This window comes from Hesperophylax consimilis, chromosome 21 (assembly GCF_061612785.1).
Source record: "Hesperophylax consimilis isolate HC1 chromosome 21, BYU_Hcon_1.0, whole genome shotgun sequence".
NCBI classification, from domain to species: domain Eukaryota; kingdom Metazoa; phylum Arthropoda; class Insecta; order Trichoptera; family Limnephilidae; genus Hesperophylax; species Hesperophylax consimilis.
The window spans coordinates 22901976-22923504 of NC_142856.1; the positions used below are offsets into that span (position 1 = coordinate 22901976).

At 35.6% G+C, this 21529-nt stretch overlaps 1 protein-coding gene across 1 annotated transcript; it reads left to right on the forward strand.

Moving 5' to 3' along the window:
* Window positions 1–852: 852 nt before the first annotated feature.
* Window positions 853–21199, forward strand: LOC149413752 (putative pyruvate dehydrogenase E1 component subunit alpha, mitochondrial). Its single transcript, XM_089644625.1, has 8 exons — window positions 853–1044; window positions 1154–1225; window positions 4563–4731; window positions 5009–5232; window positions 6599–6770; window positions 11013–11162; window positions 12479–12654; window positions 20721–21199. Exons 1-8 carry the CDS (start codon window positions 976–978, stop codon window positions 20907–20909), a joined length of 1221 nt encoding a protein of 406 aa, XP_089500751.1. The 5' UTR covers window positions 853–975; the 3' UTR covers window positions 20910–21199.
* Window positions 21200–21529: the final 330 nt, after the last annotated feature.

Genomic DNA, 21529 nt, shown 5'->3' on the forward strand with positions numbered 1-21529 from the left:
CAGAGTTATGTGTGGAGGTCCGTTTTCTCCGTCTATCCTTGTGGAGAAATTAAGTGAGGGTTAGCAGGGTGTTCGGCTTTCCAAAGGTTAAGTATTATCACGGTCATCACAAACCGCAGTAATGTTACAAGGTCGATAGTTACAAACTATAAATGCTATGCATTATAAGTAATAAAGAAAATTAAGATAATTTTGGTAGTTCTTAGTCGAAGTATGATACAGTTAAATACTGAAGGAAATAGGCTAAGGTCCTGGGTTCAATTTTTAGATGCGACCTTATCTTTTTCTGATATTTCTGTTTCAAATTTTCGTTTCGTTTCTAATTCAATATATTATTGAATACGCTACTCTGCAACTATTTATATTGATTGACCGTGAGGGTATTTTAAAAAAGTAGCATTTATACACTGCAATACCCACCAGGTGTTTTTTTTTAAATCAGGCTAGATATTAGAAAAAAAAAACAAAAATATATTTTGGTGAATTAATCTCTTGGTAATTAATTAAATAAACAATAAATTAGTGAAGTTTTGTAAAAGCTAAACTGATAATAGAATAAAATTAATGATGAAAAACAGGTATTGTTTATTTTTGAAAACTGAAATTACTTTAGTTAGCATATTAAAAAATCAGTACAATATTGATTCTGATGATGAAAATTTTTTCTAATACTAAGCTAATATTGATAAAATAGAGTTTAGAACAGAATACGCCACTGAAGTTTATATAAATATTAACAAAATTCAAAAGTACGTACTTTCCGAAACTCAGAAATAGTGTTGCTACCTACACAGAAATCTAACAGAAACGGAAGAAGAAGACGACACGTCACTTCCATAATATATGCCGGCGAGCAAATCTTATCTTTGTACAAAACGACCTTGTTTGCCCTAGACGGGTTGTCACTTCGCGCTGTCAAACTTCTCTTAAATCGAATTAATTTGTAGAATTCCTCGATAATAACGTAAACGATATATGAAAAAGATGAGTCGTCTTATCCAGAAATGTCTCCAGGCTGTTTCGGGCCAGACCGGTTTGACCAATGTCAGTGCAAAAATATTTAAATTACTACGTGTATATTATTTTGAGTTAAAATTTTACATAATCAAGTTTTCGAGTATGTTTGTTTGAATTTATTGTGTGTTCATTGCAGAAAGCTATCCCGGCAGTCACGACAACAGCGAAAAACAATTATGCCACTGGCTCAGCTACTTTTGAAACTAAGGTAAGAAAGTAATATTTTTAGGTTAGGATTTTTTTTTATTTATTCATTTATTCTATGTACTTCCATATGTTAATCATTGCTAATCTCTATAGTTTTTTAAATCTAAATTCGATTCACACGTCCTGTTTTAAGTACCGAATGAATCTTTTACATTTGCAGCTACGGTAGTTTTTTTGTAAACATTCGTTATGTAATCGAAAGTTATGGAATAATGTTGTGTTTATTATTGAAATTTATTATATTTATGACAGATTTGCTCTCACGTGATTTATGCGTGTATACCAATATTTAGATGTTGATATTTGTACAATACATCCAATTGATGGTAAACTACCCACCAACACTGAAATTGAAATAAGTAAATTGAATGTAGTAAATTGCACAGCACTCTTTTTTCAAATGAAATATTTATAAAAACTGTTAAAATCAATGTGCTTTCGAGGAATCATTTAAAAATGTAAAGAAGAGCAAAAAAAAAAAACAATTTTAATCAATAAATTAAGAGCCGATAAACACAAGGAAAACTTAGTGATCTATGATCTGACACAGTGACAAATCTTTGTGATCTGACACAGCATCTCAATTAGGAAATTTCTCCAATAAAAAAAGGATAAGCTTGTCGATTTCCGCTGCACGCTTAATACCCAAAAAATATATAAATAGCACTTTGTCTCATCTTAATTACTACAAGAAATAACTATTTATGTGGTGGAAGAAGGTGAAAGATGCATTAAAGTTCCATTTTTCTCAAACAAAGTTAAGTTCTCAGGTTAGGAAATAACCCAAATTAAACCCTAAAAACCAGTTTTGTGCATGTTTACTTATAGTTGACTCCATTAGATTTTTAAGTTAAAATCAAGTGTTGTTTTTTTAAAGAGCCTGTACATTCTGCGGAATTCGACAAGTTTACCAAAAAAAAATGAATAACACAACTCGCATACACTTAACAAAAATAGCCTATGTTGTATTATCTGCAGCCATAATGGTCATAATCATCAATATTTATTATTCCTGATGATTTTACAATTTTTGAATTTTTAAAAATTGTAATAATCTTTCATATGTACTTTCCTAGAATAACTATACTCAGAGAAATGATTTTTTAAATGTATCCTTAAGGATACACTGGCGTTTAAGAGGTTAAAGTTCCATTTTTCTCAGTCAAAGTTATATTTGAAGGTTAGGAAAAAACACATAATTTTTTTTAATAAACCAAACTAAGGAACCGATAACCTACTTTGTGCATGTTTTACATCTCCCCTGTCTTAAGGCGAAGCTTAATGCCAAATCTATATTTTGATTAATCTTTATAACGAATTGATGTACATTATGAATACCAAAAAATATGTTTTAGATAAATTGAAAGTTTTCCTATCGCTTCGCTTGAGTAGAATACAAATACAAAATTAAATTACTCAATAAAAAATATTAATGCAAACTACTAAAAAAAGTTTTTTTCAATAGAAATGTATGAACGCGAAACATCTTTTAAAAAATACAGTATTATAGCTAAGATTATCTGTGACAGTTTCACTTGATTAACTTTTTTTCTTTCTTATAAAATTATTTACAAAATAAATAAAAAACAGTTTTTTTTGCTTGAAATCAAAAGTTTCTAGACTCCGTTTGTCAAACGATTTTAATGCCTATTACCTACGATATAAGGCATATCAAGAATATACACTTTTTTGGCTTGCAGCTTCCTCTTAAATATAATAGTAGTGTTAAATGTTTCAATTGGTAATAGTGTTATTAAGAAAAAAAATGCGTTAATGCTGCCGAATTCGGCAACTTTACCAGCAAAAGTATACTGTTTTTAGTAATAATTACAAAAAAAAATTTGTAGTCAAAATAAGTCATATTAACAACATATTCATGGTCTATTTTTGCTCACTGAAAACAAATCCTAATCAACATAATGTACTTTTCATGAATTTTCACAACACGACAACAAGCATCCTATATTTATATTTAGTTTTCGTAATTTCCAGAAATTTCTACACAAAACAAACCTAAATTTTAATTTTTTACTTTTAGTATTCTCTGGTGAAGATATTCTGATCATCATGGCTATTTTTACTGAGAAGCTACTCTAAAAATATGTTATTTAGTTTTTTACCATTCTCCAAGTTTCGTCAGTCAGGATTTTTTCCAGCACATTTTCCTTGAATTAACAATTGTATTACTTAGGATTTATATGTACCTGATTATATTATGTATCTCATTATCATTATCTCTTAAATATTAAATGACAAACCTATATCCCTATCATTGTTTGTTCCACTTTAAAGACTTTTTTTCACATACCGGCATTTTATTTTCCTTCAATTTGACATTGAATAAAATGAAATAAATATAACTTTGTATTTATCCTTAGACATTATCTCTTTGAATTCAATTTAAAAAAAACTTCTATTTATCTTTTTTTTTTTTTTTTTTTTTTTATATTTACTCCACACAGGAGGCCCTGAAGAAAATAATTTCCCTCAGGGCCTATGTCATCTTTGGGGATGCTGTGTGGAGGGTCTTTTTGTGGAGAGGAAGGAGTGAACATGGGTCTTGAAGAGTCCCATGTTGTAGGAGGGAGGAAACACAGAGGCCGGCAGTTCGTTCCACAGCCGAGCTGTTGAACTTAAGAACGAATCGTAGAAGCGACCCGTTCTCATGTGACAAGTGTCAACTGTGTACAAATGTTGGGCGCGCGTTTGGCGTGTATCCCGACTACGCACCGGTGCCGAAGGGATCAATGACGCTAGTTCCTCAGAGCATCTTCCATTGTAATACCGATAGAACAAGGACAGCATACCTACCTGACGCCTGTGCTCTAAAGATTGCAGTCCGTTTGTTAAGATTGGGGAATCTATCAAACGGACCGCCCGTTTCTGCACAGAGTCAAGGGTTTTTTCCAGGTATTTTGGGGCTCCAGACCAGAGATGGCTGCCAAATTCGACAGTAGGGCGCACTTGCGATTTGTACAGGGTGAGCAGTTGTGTACTATTAAAGTATCTGCGGGCCCTGTACAGTACGCCCAGCTTCTGAGAGGCCAACTTTACTCTGGCTTCGATGGAGCCCCCGTACCTGAGCTGGTCACTTATCTGCAGCTAAACAACAATTTATTTGTTTTAATACTGTACCACTCTTGAAATTTCTTCAGTTCGGGAATTTCGAATTTCTCTCCTCTATATCTTTCGACTTTGTATAATCTTGATAAAGGTTCTTCCAAAACTAAATGTTCACTTTATTTGTTTTCCTTCAATTCTATATTCAATAAACAATTATTGTATTTATCATTCCACATTACCTCTTTGATATTTGTGTTATGTGTTTCTCTCCCCAGCCATGCAAGCTCCACAAGCTGGAGTCAGGTCCGGCCACCAGCGTGACCATCACGGGGGAGGAGGCCCTCACAATGTACGAGCAGATGGTCATGATCCGTAGGTTGGAGGCTGCCGCCGGAAACCTCTACCAGGACAAGTCCATCCGAGGCTTCTGCCACCTCTACTCCGGTGAGTTATCGCTTATACAGCTCATCATCATTTTAATCAGTTTGATATACGATCCTGTCGTTGAGAGCTCTGTTAGAACTTGTAACTTATCTTTCTATTTCCTCTTTCCTTTTCCAAAACCCAATGAAAGTGTTTCGTTGTGAAGAAAGAGTTATTATTTCAATTAGCTTGACAAGTCATTTTTCTACTTTAAATCAAGAATGTTACACGTTGACATCATAGTTTTTCTCTCATCCAGTCAAGTAGCCTAATCTAACGTAGAATAATATTATTCCAGGTCAAGAGGCAGTGGCCGTTGGAATGAGGGCAGCCATGCGCTCCCAGGATACTCTGATCTCTTCGTACCGCGTGCACGGCTGGACCTACCTGATGGGCGTGAGCCCCCTGGGGGTACTGGCGGAACTGACGGGCAAGTCCTCGGGCTGCGCTCGCGGTAAGGGAGGCTCCATGCACATGTACTGCAAGAACTTCTACGGTGGGAATGGCATCGTGGGCGCTCAGGTAACTAACACTAGATAACACTGTAACTTCTACACGGTTAGTGATGTCTAGGAAATCAACAGTGCTATTTTTCTAAAGTTCAGTTAACTTATCAATCAATATTGCGACATCTGTGGGGAGGCAGTCACGATCCTCAGCTTCTGGCTCTTAAAGAGACCCATGTTATAGGAGGGAGAAAACCCAGAGCCGAGCTGTTGAACACATGAAAAAATCCCATTTTCATGTGGTAAATGTAAACCATGTACAAATGTTGGGCGCGCGTTTGTTATGTTTCCTGACTGCACTAGTGCCGAGAGGACCAAAGACACTAGTTCTTCAGAGCATCTTCGATTGAAATACTAGTAGACCAAGGACAGCGTCAATAAAGTTATCAGTCAATATTATGACGTTGTTTCAATTGCAGTGGCTAAACTCTAAGACTGTCGTGTTAAATGAACCTGAAAATATGGGGCATCAGATGAAATCTTAATAATAAGTCAATATTAAACAATGTGTTCACAACTGTGTCTGTGGCGTCTAACATTCTATACAAGTAATGCCTTAAACGTTTCTTACAAGATTAAGATTATAAAACCAGTTACAACTTGTTATATCCAATAAGTTTTAATTATAAAGCAGAAAACTGTTTGCTCAAACACCAAAACGTTTAATTCGCAATTTCAAATTCATCATGGGCTCTAGCACGGTCGATCGATAAAACGCTATACCAATACGATATTGACTAAGATATGATTTGAAATTTATTTTTTTGATTTTTATTTTTGAGGTATTATGCCGTGTTGCTCTATCATCACATCTGCCCTGTACAATTACACATCTGCCCTGATGTAGGATGTAACGCTGTTCGAAACGTTGTCTAAATAACACAACTGGAAGTAACATAACACGGCATAAAAACCCAAAAATAATTACTATTATAAGATATTGGCTAAATCAGTCATCTATGGTTATTACTCGGCATTAGGTGGTATGTGCAAACACCATCAACATTTGATATACAACAGCGGTCTATGTAATGAACGCAGGCAGACTAACGAAGCTCGTAGAATTTAAAGATGTCTTATATATGATCAATTGAATGCGTCTGAGCTTGGAGTAACGGAATTCAGACAGTTGTTCAGAATATCACGAATTAAGGCTAAATACCTCATTGCCCAATATTGTCCTCATTGCTAGTAAAAACTACAAGGGCGCTGTGTTGGGTGTAGGGATGTTATCGGAGGAATTGCTCCAGTAGCGCCTTCACAGGACCGGCCCTGAGTGAAAATATATTTTAAAAAGGGTTTTTCTCTTACAGTTCAGTGATTCACAAAGACATTATTTATGACATTATTTTAACCCGTGTCTGGTGCATTGTTTGTCTTAGGTGCCCTTGGGAGTTGGCCTGGCTTTCGAGGCCCTGTACAATAAGACAGGGGGCGTGTGCATGGCGCTGTACGGAGATGGTGCCGCCAACCAGGGCCAGATCTTCGAGGTCTACAACATGGCCAAGCTGCTCAACATCCCCTGCATCTTTGTCTGCGAGAACAACGGATACGGTGAGACCTAATGCTTATCAACTCAATTAAATAAAAAAGTTAATCCACATCTCCTTAGATAATTATATCGGTTTCTAATAATTTAATTATCACATGCTTCACATGATCTTTACATTAGTGATTATATCTAGAATACATAAGCATTGCCCTGCATTTACAATGCTGAAGAATCGTGCCCACATACGCACGGAACTAAGCACTGCAATTGCAGAGTGACCTTCATGTTGTCTTTGGATATTACCTCTATTAGTTATTTAAAAACAAAAAATTAAATGTAGCTTTATCAAGTATGATATTGTCTATGTTAGTATCATTACAGTTGCTTTAATCACTGCACTAACATTGAATTAAACTTTTTAAAGTTAGATTTTCACATGGCACTTAAAAACATTCGCTGCAATTTTGCATTTGCAAGATTCACTGATAGCAGAATGAACCATTTAGAATCTACAGAATAAAACTAACACACCCAAATTCGTATGAGATACTTATTTGCAAGATTGACTGATCGCAGAATGAACCATTTAGAATTTACAGAATAAAACTAACACACCCAAATTCGTATGAGATACTGTGACTTGTGTTTGCTTAGTTTTTCCTAAAGTTTACTAATCTGGAGTACGATTGATTGCAAGTTACAATACATAGTTAAAATTCAGTTGGAGTATTTCTTCTTTGAAATAAAATTCAAATAAATGGAATATTTCTGAATGTATCCGAAAACTAAAAACTGTTTTTGAAAAGTGATGAAATATGCTGTCTTATTTAATTAGTAGAAATAATCATATATTTTTTGAAATATTAAAATTATGAATACAACAAGAAAAAAAATTCAAATGGCTCACTTAACGTTTTTTGTAACTAAAATTACTGATAGTGAAAAAAATGATTAAAACACGCTTATTTAATTAGACAAATGTATTACAAACATTATGGTAACCCCACTTTTTTGTCGTTTCATATAAAAATAATTAATTAAAAATTCACAAATAAGTTGTTTTTTAAATTGCTATCGGTACCTTTGGTTTCACAAAGGTGCACATTTCAATTCTTCTGTCGTTAACTTCTAGATTTGAGTATAAAGCGTGGTGTTTTCTCTTTCTATAACCGTTTAGATCATATTTCTCATCACGACACAACTAAGGAAGACACAACGATTTTTGTGAGACCATATGAGTTGTTCCTAAAAGCGAACAAATTAGCCTTATTATATATTAGTTAAAAGATTGCTTATTTCTATTTCAAATCTGTCACCGCATTCCCGGTATATAAAAGAATAACAAAAAAAATTTGTTGTGTTTTTTAAAATTAATATATACATAAATATATAGCGTGGCCCTAGATACAAATTATTTTCATATAATATTATCCTCTTTTCAGCAAACAACTTAATTGTAAACATTTCCTATCTTAACTTCCTGGCATTTGTCCAAGACATTTCAGTGATAATCTTCTAATAAAATATAAATACATTCAAACTGTCCTATAACTCTATTTCGTATAATAATAATAATAATAATAATAATAATTTTATACCTGGTTTTAAACCATATTCTTTTTGATTCTAGAAGCAACTAACTAAAGGTCTGTGTATATATTTTTTTGTAGAGGTTGAATCAGAGGTCAGAAACATATTGGTTTGAAAAGTAGGTATTTTAGAGTTAGATTGGTAAGTTGGGTTCGTTTAGCTAATAGGCAAGGAACAAGGGTGTTATTATTATTTAACTTTCCGACATTTGATCACGCTGAAACTCGACAGATAGACTCGTTGTTGATGACAATACATTCTATCAACTTTCACACGTGGACATATAAGCATTTCTCTGAAATCAGATGACGTTACCACAGTTAATATACGAAATAAATGTCCGTCCTACCCGATCGGCATTTGGTGAGGTACAATCCTCAGTCAACCAAATCAAAAAATTTATAAGAAATTTTAAAGTAGTATTGTTGTAAAAAAAATTAGTTTAGGCGATGCCATACGTAGTAATGCAAAATCATGTGTTTTTGGTTTGAAAATTTGGTCGCCTAGAAATGTTTCAGATGCTTTAATTAAATACTGCGAGTAGAATACATCTTGGCCTTTGAAATAATCGAGTATTTTTGAGATAAGTCTGTTTATAAGCCCAGAAAAAAATAGTGTAAAGACCTATGAAAACTGCTTTAAAGTTCAAAATCTCCTACTTACGAACCCGTTTTCGGTCATGATTTTATTGTATAATGTAGCAAATTAAGTTATTTATAAAATGATCGAGAAAAAATTAAATATTTATGCCTGAACATCCACAAAATAAAATAAAAGGCACTTTTTGGCCACGTTTTTTTCTTGCATAAATCAAAACAGGCGGATGGTGTTAAGCGGGAATTTAAACCTTATCGCCATCTACATAAGGGCTGTTATTGATAGCAGCTCGATTTAAAATATTATACTACGTAGTGCATCGCCTTAAATATAAAATGAAGTTCTATCAGGCGTTCTATGGTATAGAAAATCTGTTCTTACTGGTCTATTTCATAGATTCTATGAAATAAATCATAGAATAGACGAGGTGGGAACGAGCTGTTAACTTAGCTAAAGTCTTTTCAATCGAAGTAACGAACTAATAAGATTGTTATTTTAATTTTAATATGTATGTAAAAAAAATTATAATTATTCCATTCATTTTTGTAAGTGCTTACATTGGTTTAGATCTAGCAACATCTTGGCTCAGAGCCAAGGATCTTTCCGTTCTGTCACAATTCTGGTCTGTCTTGTTGACAACAAACAAGAAAAGGAATTATTTCTTTTTCTGTAAAGATGTTTTTTTATTAAGTGTTGCTACCTCGCTAATACCACGTACGCCAGATTAAAATAAAATATCCGCATTGTGTTGTTTTCTCCTTCATTATAAAATATTCTATTTTAGTTGAATTTGTCTATTGAAGTTTCTAGAAGAACGATAAAATGTTTGTATTTATTTTGATTTTAATAGATTTGTTTTGGGTTGGATTTGAATCAACTAAACACAATAATTTAATGTTTACATTGTAAGTCTGGCTGACAAATTTAAATGTGTTTATTTTTTGTTGCTGGGCCATTCAGAATTATTCGAGATATTCTCGTCCATTTGTGACCTGACTTAATGTTTTTTCTGTAGGATATTTTTTTCTGTAATGGCCAGCACAACATCAAAAATGTTGGATATAAATAAATTTATGAGTATTTCTGATTTAATAGATTGTCGGGGATACTACAGGGTTTGTGTCTTGGTCCAGTTATATTCCAAACCTTCTATTAATTATATTTTCTTCATCATGACCCTGTATTATATCCACTTTCTCATACTCGTCAGTTCTTCCCAATACTTTTTTCTCATGTTCTCAGAATTTATTATTTCTTTTGTCAATCCAGTGACATTTTTATTTAACTAACTAACTAACCATCTGGCCATTTCTCCACATGGGTAGTAAGAGAGGATGGACCACCAAACAACTCTGTCTTGGCGCACCCTCCTTACTCACATCAGTCACATTCATACATACCCTTCTGTTATACCCTTGTGTCATCACGGAGGACTTATCTAGCCTTACGAATTAAACTCACGACGCCTGGATGGAACTGAGACGTGGTGCCAACTCAGTCACTTTATACACGTATATGGTTTTGCCACACATTCGACTCAGGGATCACATTTAATATAGTATTCAGTCTACTTTCTTCCTTCCTCTGTCAGTTCCTTGCCTCACTGGCATCCATCAGGATTGGTATCAGCACTCCATTGTGGACCGCTGGCTTTGCCTCTTTGGACATTTTTATGTGGCTTCCGAACTGTGGATTATTTTATCTTAAGGCTATAGGGAGGGGTAGGAGATGCGAAAAAAGGAAAGTTGAGAATATTAATATCGACTTGCTAACCATAGCTAAATCTACTTCAAGCAGTACATTTTAAAAAAAAAGACAAATATTCCAGAATTACGAATAACCTGTCAATACTGTATTTTAAAAACTCGATAAATGTAGGATATTGCTTGTGCAATGATGGTGGACTTAGCTAGCAGAGAAATTGAAGAAACAACTGCTGGGTGAGAACCAGACGTATTTGTCAAATTAGCCACTAACAGGTTAATCAGTTACATTACTTACATACTAGAGCTTTAAATTTGTTTTAGGTTTCAAATGTCAATATCAGAGTCAAGGTTATTTGTTTCTTTAATTGTATTTATGTATTTGACTAATATAAATCTCTCTTATTTTCACAGGAATGGGAACGAGTGTGGAACGTGCGTCAGCCAGCACGGCTTACTACACACGCGGTGACTACGTTCCCGGAATCTTAGTGGACGGCATGGACGTGCTGGCCTCCAAGACCGCCACCAAGTTCGCTATCGAGCATTGCACTTCTGGCAAAGGTAAATATCTACACAATACACAATGGAAAATAGCCTAAAGAATGTTGGATAGTGGGAATGCAGTGGCAGTTCTTCACAGGGGGACAGTTTGCGCCAGATATTCCGGAAATCTGCACCAAACTGAATGAATTCTACAGGGTTTTCTAATAAGAGATGTTATTTTGAATAGCCCGCTATTTCGGTAGATGTGACTTTTGAATCTGTCATTTTTTGACATTTGACAAGTAGAAACTACGCCATTAATAAAAATGGAACGATACACGCTTCAACAACGCATTGAAATTATTAAAATTCACTTGAGTGAATCAAATGCAAATCATCTTGAGTGATGAGGCCCATTTCCACCTCGGTGGCTTCGTCAACAAGCAAAATTGTCACATCTGGGGCTTGGAAAATCCAAGAGTTATTGTTGAAAAGCTTCTCTATCCTCAACGTGTGACTGTTTGGTGCGGTTTATGGTCCGGCGGAGTCATTGGACCTTACTTTTTCGAAAATGAGGCTGGAGCAACAGTTACGGTGAATGGATTGCGCTATCGAGAGATGATTAATGATTTTTCATGGCCGGAATTGAATGGTATTGATCTGGACAGCGTTTACTTTCAACAAGACGGCGCTACGTGCCACACAAGCAACGAAACCATTGATCTTTTACGATTGAATATTAAAATAACACCTCTTATTGGAAAACCCTGTATAAACGTAAAAGCAAAACATTAGCATGAATCATAATTTTTCAATCATTTTCAAGTGTCAAGCGTCCGCTCCGCTTCATGTCTTGAAGCTTACTAACTGGAACTATCGTCCGAGTCCATTGATGCATTTCTTAGAATGTAGAACCTTGCACCCAGATGGGAATAATCCGACATGTCCCTTCAGGCATTTGGGTACATTCTGTGCATTTCCTTCTCGATCGTAGGCAATCCTTGAAACCATGCATGCGCACTTGTATGTGAATTTTGAATACCACAGGGAGTCTATTAAATCCTGTCATGTCAAATATTTATATTGTATATTGTATAGTATATCAGTATCTATTGATATATAGGGTTTTCCAATAAGAGGTGTTATTTTGAATAGCCCGCTATTTCGGTAAATTCATTTTTTGACATTTGACAAGTAGAAACTAGTCGCCCCCTAGCCAAAAGGCCGCTTTGATTACCAAGCACACATAATAATTTATTTTTTTATATATTCTATAATATGACATAATAAAAATATTCCAACACAAATTTTGAAAATTATATTAAATTCACCCCATTTTACAGTGTGTAATTGTGTAAATTTGTAATTCTAATCTTGCTGACTTAAACTTCCAGGTCCGATAGTGATGGAGATGGCTACCTACCGCTACTCCGGGCACTCCATGTCCGACCCTGGCACCAGCTACCGCTCCCGTGAGGAAATCCAGGAGGTGCGCCAAACCAGGGACGCCATCAGCCACTTCAAGGAGAAGATCCTGGCTGCTGGACTGGTCACCGCCGACCAGATCAAGGTAGGGTCACTCCACATCCAAACAAACACCCGCTCTCCTTCTCCTAGCTGAGATCAAGAGCTGAAGAACTTCCAGGAATGCAGTCGCTGTGTATTCATTTATTACAGTACATCTCGGCAATAGTATTGAAACAAATTTAACTCACTAAGGGCTACTCAAAATTATAATGAATGTCTTTTTTTGTTTCCATATTACGGCACATCCAGTAATTTCACTAACCTGCCACCCCAAAAGTCAGACAACTGTGCTATTAGTGAAATCGGCAGATTATAGTGTATATATACTACAGGGTTTTCCAATAAGAGGTGTTATTTTGATATTCAATCGTAAAAGATCAATGGTTTCGTTGCTTGTGTGGCACGTAGCGCCGTGTTGTTGAAAGTAAACGTTGTCCAGATCAATACCATCCAATTCCGACCATAAAAAATCATTAATCATCCCTCGATAGCGCAATCCATTCACCGTAACTGTTGCTCCAGCCTCATTTTCGAAAAAGTAAGGTCCAATGACTCCGCCGGACCATAAACCGCATCAAACAGTCACACGTTGAGGATAGAGAAGCTTTTCAACAATAACTCTTGGATTTTCCGAGCCCCAGATGCGACAATTTTGCTTGTTGACGAAGCCACCGAGGTGGAAATGGGCCTCATCATTCAATATGATTTGCATTTGATTCACTCAAGTGAATTTTAATAATTTCAATGCGTTGTTGAAGCTTGTATCGTTCCATTTTTATTAATGGCGTAGTTTCTACTTGTCAAATGTCAAAAAATGACAGCTTCAAAAGTAACATCTACCGAAATGGCGGGCTATTCAAAATAACACCTCTTATTGGAAAACCCAGTAAATATGCAAAAACTTGAAACAGGTGTTTCGTAAAAACAAAGAAACAATTGATTTTTCATAAAATTATCATGTTTTCTTTGAAAGTTTCCATTTTGTAAACTTATTCAAACAAAAATCGAGGCAGAACGAAATGAACAGAGGTGACATTTGCTAGAATATACAGAGGACTCTCCGAAATGTTTTAAAACAATAATTAACCCTATTTGGACGCTCCGTGCGATAGTCTCCAGGACTTCTGCCGTCGGTTGTAAGGCGAGCTGCTTTTCTTGAAGTCCTTCGTTTCTTTGCGCAGGGATACGCACACAGAGAGATGGATGATGAGAGATGTTGTTATTAAAAACACTTGTGTTTTGATAGATTGATTTATTGCGTTTTAATTCAGATTAATTGCAATGATTCTAGTTGTTGACTCAGAGGCTTTAAGGTGTCGAAAGGGTCTTAGTCACTGGTAAAATGGTCAGCGAGAGCAAGCTATATGGCAATATAATAACTGAGTGTGTGAGTAAGACAACCCAAGCTGAATGAATTTGATTGATTGTTCAAATTTTCCGAAACAACTCGTCCTTAGATAGATTGATTGAACGTTTTTGAAACGCATCAATACTTTTTGACGTGTTAATAATTGATTTAACCTAAGTGGCAGCAATGAATGTTCTTAACCATAGAACAACGAATGAATTATTAATAAGTCTTATTTTTATGAGATTGATTTTTACAAGCTTTTGCCGACATTTTTACTGACACTGAATCTTGAAAATAAGTGTCCACTAGGGCTTACAATCCCACATGCCAAAATCCTGCGGGATTTCTGTAATTTTTGATTCTGCGGATTTGCAGGATTGAAAAAATTTTTAATTTATTAATTTAAATTTAAACCAAAAACACGCTGTTTTGATTAGCACATCCTTGCGAGTTGCGCGTGATACGCAGGCACTAGAATGCCCAGAAGTCAGTACCTATGAAGTTTTTACCATGATACTTTTTATCTTGAAAGTCTTCTTAAAGTACTTATTTCATTACGTTTTCATCGTCTCCAGAACCAAAGATGAATGATCTGTAATGACTGCGGAGAATCCTCTGTGACAGTTGGGTTTTTATATTTTTTTTACCAAAGTCTTTGTACCGGACAGCAGGCGGATGGACATAATCATTAAAATAATTAAGGAAATGAATATTTACTGTTATCATGCAATTAACGATGCCGAATCTTTTTTGAAGCTTATCACCGGACACGTATCATGTTTCAAATGGGATTTAACCGTAGTAATTAAAATTTGGTTATTTTTTCTTGGTTCCTTAATGCTCTCATGCATCCTGTTTAGAGATAAGAATATTTGATGTACATTAACACGTGTTCAATTCGAACTCAATAAATATGCAAACAACTGCCACAATCAGTCAGTTGTCCGACGACATTCGCAAGTTGTGTTTCTTTGTAAACCCTTACCTAAGGTACCCCCCAGAGGAAAACCGGCATTTACAGTCGATGTTACTGGCGTAGGTGTCCAGTACATTTATGGTCCTTCGAGCCGGATTTTCCTCAGATATCAAGAAACATGACACCGTCACTGCGCTCCTGGAAAGGCGCCGAAGCACCTGCTTCCAGGAGAGGATTAGTGCCGGCACCCGAAGACAGCGGCAACTCACGCTCTACTTGGGAAACAGTTAGAGCACTACAGGAGGAGAATTGGCGCTTACAACGCCAATTAGAAGAGGATTGGCGCTTACAAGGTCAACAGGAAAAGACTCGGTACTTACAGAGTCGAGAAAAAGAGTGTACACCATCACTGCGCTCCTGGAAAGGTGACGAAGAACCTACATCCGGGGGAGGATTAGTGACGTCACATCAAGACAGCGATAACTCACAATTTATAGAGGAAATCGCTAGACCGTTGGGGGCAGAGCTTCGGAGACAAGAGCTGTCGTTCAATCGTGGACAAGAGGAGGCTGCACGAAGTTTCCACCGCCTACTAGAAGAATCTACTCGGCGCTTCCGGCTTAATCAAGGTGAGCAAGAGGAGTGCATACGGCGCTTCCGGCGTCTACAAGAAGAGTCTACACGGCGCTTCCATAGTGAACAAGACGAGGCTGCACAGAAAATGGGTGCAGTAATGGCAGCTTACCTTTGTAGCGTCCCGTTGCTCCCCCACTTAGTACCATCTGAGAAAAAACAGCAGACATCATTCTCGCCTCAGCAGATTACGCCAGAGGCATCCATGGATGTGATGAAAGTTCCACAGTTATCGTCGGCCTCTGAGCAGATGCTTCATAAAAATGAAGAAAATGAAAATGCACAGAGTGCAACTGGTGGTGGGAATACCACCCTCACACTACTGCCTGAGGATATACCGGAGACACCGTTCTCTCCTCAGGATCCGCCAGAGGATTCTACGGCTGTGATAGAAAAGCCACAGCTACCGTTAACCTCTGTGCGGCATCTTCATAAAAATGAAGAAAATGAAAATGCACACGGTGCAACTCGTCAGGGTGGCTGGAAGTCCACCCTCGCACTACGGCCTGAGGAACCGGAGACACCGTTCCCGCCTCAGGATTTGCCAGAGGATTCCACGGCTGTGATAGAAAGGCCACAGCTACCGTTAACCCCTGCGCGGCAGCTTCATAAAAATGAAGAATATTATGAAACATTGTCGCTAAATAATGTTAGCGAAAAGAAACGACTCGCAAGGAAAGGGGTCGACAACCAGGCACATAATATGGCGCTGATGGAAAGTAAAATTAATTATGCTGCACTATCATCTGGAGGCGTATGGTGCCCCGGAAACACCATTCACGAGGACGATTCAAGATTTGTGAAAAATCTGAAATCTGTGAAAAATGTGAAAATTATGAATCTGCCGAGTGACATTTATCAGCAAATTAATGTACGTGAAATCAGAACACCGGTGGCACAAGAAGTGTATCAACACCTAATATTAATCAAACGAGAGAATGGAAATGCCTTTGTTCCACAAGAAAAAAGTGAACAAACTGTTTATGTTAAGCTTATAACGGAGCCCGAAGACACAAGCCATGAAAAAATAAACAATAATAACATGATTGCGCACGCGGCAGTTGTGCCTACAAAAAGTTTTGAAGAAATCTTCCAATATAAACAATGGAGAAAGTCAACTTGGTTCTTAGATACCGGACAAAGAATCGCCATTGCAGCGTAATTGAAATAAAGATTGGAATAAATAATAAGGAACCAGATAAGGTTCAGATAAACCCAATAAAAAGAGTCACATGAGAGACAGTAATAACAATAAAACTGATTCACGAACTTGAACTACAAACGAAAGAATTGTTTATTATAAACAAATACCTCACATGTAAACACTTGACATGTGGGTCACATAACCGAAGGCCGCCCTTTACTTAACAGGCGATTCGTTCATTCATTCTGCTGAAATATGAAAGCTGATTACTTTAACGATCACTTCATGCCGTCAAAAGATACGGATTTTTAATTGACATTGAAGAAAACATAGCAGTACCTCTCAACGACAGAAACTTCAACGAATATCTACACTTGGAAAATACCAACACACCTGCTGTGAAAACCATTGTTCTTCACACCTTAAGAAGATACCTTGCTGTCCGAGGAAACTATTTGGTGAAAAATACTTTTTCACGTTGGGGGTGTACCGGACAGCAGGCGGATGGACATAATCATTAAAATAATTAAGGAAATGAATATTTACTGTTATCATGCAATTAACGATGCCGAATCTTTTTTGAAGCTTATCACCGGACACGTATCATGTTTCAAATGGGATTTAACCGTAGTAATTAAAATTTGGTTATTTTTTCTTGGTTCCTTAATGCTCTCATGCATCCTGTTTAGAGATAAGAATATTTGATGTACATTAACACGTGTTCAATTCGAACTCAATAAATATGCAAACAACTGCCACAATCAGTCAGTTGTCCGACGACATTCGCAAGTTGTGTTTCTTTGTAAACCCTTACCTAAGGTACCCCCCAGAGGAAAACCGGCATTTACAGTCGATGTTACTGGCGTAGGTGTCCAGTACAGTCTTCTTACTCGTAAAATATTTTCTGTAAATTACTATTACCAAAGACTATTCATATGAAAAGTCCTCTTTCGAGCGATGGAAATTTCTGGGTGTTCGGTTTTCAATTTGTCTATTCGATTTAATTAATATCATACCTCCAAATAATAATACGGAAACATATGAACTGCTTACCAATGAATCCACCTAGATTTCACCATTTATCAATTATACATATTTAAATTTTATAATAAAAAATTAAAAAAACTTTAAATTTATAATAATCACCTAACTCGTTTTGGGTAGCTATCGATCGAGTGGCTAAATGCCTTACTGTATTACCTTTTCAATGTTCTTTTTTATAATACGCTAGTTTCAAAGATACCACATAATAAAAAAAATGTTTATGAAATGTTAAAGGATCCTGCGGGATTTCTAAATTTTATCCCGCATTCCAGCGCAGTTTAAAAAAGGTGCAGGACTTGCAAACCCTGGTGTCAGCGAAACGTATATATTTCTATAGAGTTTAGAGACATTTCGGTGTGTATGAAATATTTGCAGTAGAGATTCGCTTGCCAAATTCCTTTGAAGAATTCATAACAGAGTTGTACTGAAAGATTCCACCAAATATGATTTATTATAAATATCTTCTCAACTTTCAAACAAATTACAGGTAACTTGTTTTGTATTTAACAAATGTGGTTAGATATTGATAATTAATTAGAACGTACGTAAGTATTTACATATTGAAATTTTCATTTTTTAAGGGCTAATCTTTTTTTGCAGCATTTAACCCTGTGGACGCAGGCGTCTCTAATAAGATACATTAATTACACGGTCTTGCACGAGCCACAATGGATTCTTTCAGCATTCTAAACTAAAAATCTATGCGAGAAAATGTAACTCCAATAAATAAACTGCTCTAATGGAGAATGTTGTCAAGTGAAATGAATTGATAATTAATTCTTTTAGATAATACAAAAATAGATCTAAAAGACTATTATTTTCAGCTCTGGTCATCATTGTCTGTGCGGTGATTGCAGAGGACCACCTTTTGCAACATTTGTTTCTTGTTTTGCAGAAAATCGAGACGACCGTCAAAAGCAACATTGACGCTGCCGTCAAGGGCCTTGCAAACGAACGCGAGATTCCCATAACGGAAATGTCAGCAGATATTTATTCCAATTGCCTCGAACCTTTGGTCAGGAACATCCTGCCTGACAACCCGCTCCACCATATTAACTTGTCCAAGCCACAAAACATGTAAACTCAAATAAAATCAACTTTTTTTTTATAGATGCGAGAAAAAATTCATAGAAACATGATGTTGAAATATAAAATTGCAAAAATTTTTTCTTTTTTATATGTAATATGAAAACATTGTATTTTTTTTTATCTTTCAAAATATGTTCCAAAAAATTTTTTCTCAACACTTTTTTGCAGTCTTAATAGTAAAATATGCACTCTTTTTAACTTCAGTCTAATTTAAATAATACACATATACGTAAAGCTTTTTAAAACAAATGTATGTGATACTTGTAATTTTTTTTGCGAATTTAAAAAATACTCTTATAATTTATTATTTAATTATGAAAATATATGAATTAGACATTTTTATTAACATCAATCTGTTTTACTTCTCCAAACACCGGCTTCAAACTACAACAATATTTGACGACGAATCGTGTGACAAAATGGGTGTGTTTTCAAAATTTTACACAAAATAATAACCGAATTGGTTTATAGAATCAGTGAAAACAAAACTGATAATAATAATTATCAAAAATTCGGATTGATTCGACCAAACCAAAGGTATACTACGTTATTTCTTGATGTGTGTCCCTCAATGTACAAAACTAACATTTATGAATGTTTATCCATTTTAGCACGAATCGCATTTCCCCGCATACCTCGACATTAATTTATTTTTCTTTTAGCCACATTCTACTCCATTATGGATATAGTTTCCATGGAAAAAAAAATCAAATTATTAACCCTTTGAACTCCAATGACTCATATGTGAGTCTCACCCATTACAGAAACTCACGTGTATTTGTTGTGTAACTATTGGATGGACTCAGTGGCGGCTCGTGACTTTTGGGTGTACTGATAGTGCTTATATGTATTATTAAAAATAGCTGAAAAAGATTTTTTATTTTTTTATAAAAATCGATTTTTTGTATGCAGATTTTCAGGAAATTTAAGCACTCTAGTAACCCAAAAAACACGAGCCGCCACTGGAATGGACTTAACATTATTTTTTACGGTTAAATCCATTTTTACAGAAATTGAAATTCACCACTGAATCTCATCAGAGTTCAAAGGTTTATTGATTATGAAAGGCATGCTCTCGTTATCAATTAGATGTTGCATTATTGTTTTTATAAAATATTATTTTTTCGTAGATTTTTTCCTAGGACAATAATAATTATAGATTTTGGGTTTGCTGTGCTTTCCTCTGTGTAACCTTTAGATTATCTCCGCTATTCCATGATAATTAATAGAAATTATGTTTTATGTATTTGCTATTATCCAATTATTACAAATGTTCATTAACACGTCGAACGCCATCTAGGTCACCGGTGACCTCATAACGAAAATCGTCATTTTTCTCCCGTAGCACCATGACGGTCACCGGTGACCGCAGTAAATTTTCTTGATTTTCATGGAAAATTTTGGTAAAAAAAAAAAGGAATACGTTTTGATGGTCGCCGATGCCATCTGAGTATTTTTTTTTTTCAAATTTAAAATGGTAATTTTTTTCATTTCCACAATGGCGTTCAAAGTGTTAAGCACGGAAAAGAAAATTCACTAAAAGCGAACTCTATGTTCCATCATTTTCCCCAGATAACAGCACTTCAAATATTATGTATTTAAAATTACACTTTGTCTTCTATTCAAGCACGCCATAGTAAATCTGTCTGCACAATAATATATTGGTATTAAGTATTGAGAAAGCACCGATTATTATTTATGTAATTACTAATGAATCGCACATAATGTTGTATCAACCATCCACCATTCCACACAAATGTAACCCTTATATAGTACTACCTCGCATGGGACATTTCCATTCACAGAATGACTTATCGACCTTCTTGCATCCACCGACAAATATAAACCCTAGCACCTGAGTCGTATCACACGTGAGTCACCCGAATTCGCTCGCTGTTATTTTGTTAATCATTTTTTTTGTTTTAATTTCAGAACATCGATCACGAGGTGAAGAAGGACTGCGATGAAGCTGCGAAGCGGTCCAGGATGGACCCTGAGATTCCCATGTCGGAGCTGGCGGCTGATATCTACGCCTCGTGCCTCGAGCCCCTCATTCGCAGTTCCCTTCCGAACCAACCTCTTACGCACACCAATCTGTCCACACCTCAAAACATATTGTAGAGAATCGACATAACCTCAAAACCTCTGTCAAGTTACGCTAGTTAAAAGCGCCGTATCTTTTAAATGCTTGTTTTTGTGGTGCATTTTGACTGTTCACGTCGATTCTACGGACAATTATATTAATTAGTACACACTTTGCGGGACATTCGCTCTACCATTAGTAGGCAAATTGTTTATTAAATGAGGAAGATTTTTATTTAAAATCGGCTTAACCTAACTTATATCGACACACAAAAAGGAATGTTTTGCCAAAAATACTTTCTTTTTGCTTTGTTACAACATCCTCTGTGGAAAAACGTTTTATTTTCAACTCTTTTCTCTCTATGATGAACATGAAAAATTGTGCCAGAGCTTTTAATAGGTTGAGTTTGACAACTTTCTTCAAGCCTTGCGACTTGTACGTTAAAGGAAAGCTACCCCAGTGAACGTCCAACTTTGAGCATCATAAATTACAAGCATTATATCTTAAAAATACTGCTTATTTCCTAGAAAACTTGTACAATATTTAATATTCTAATGAAAAACAATACATTGCGCAACTACGTAGAAAATAAAAGAAAAACTCGCGCAAACATTATTATATTTATTATTATATGTAAGCAAAAAATAAGAAAAAAATA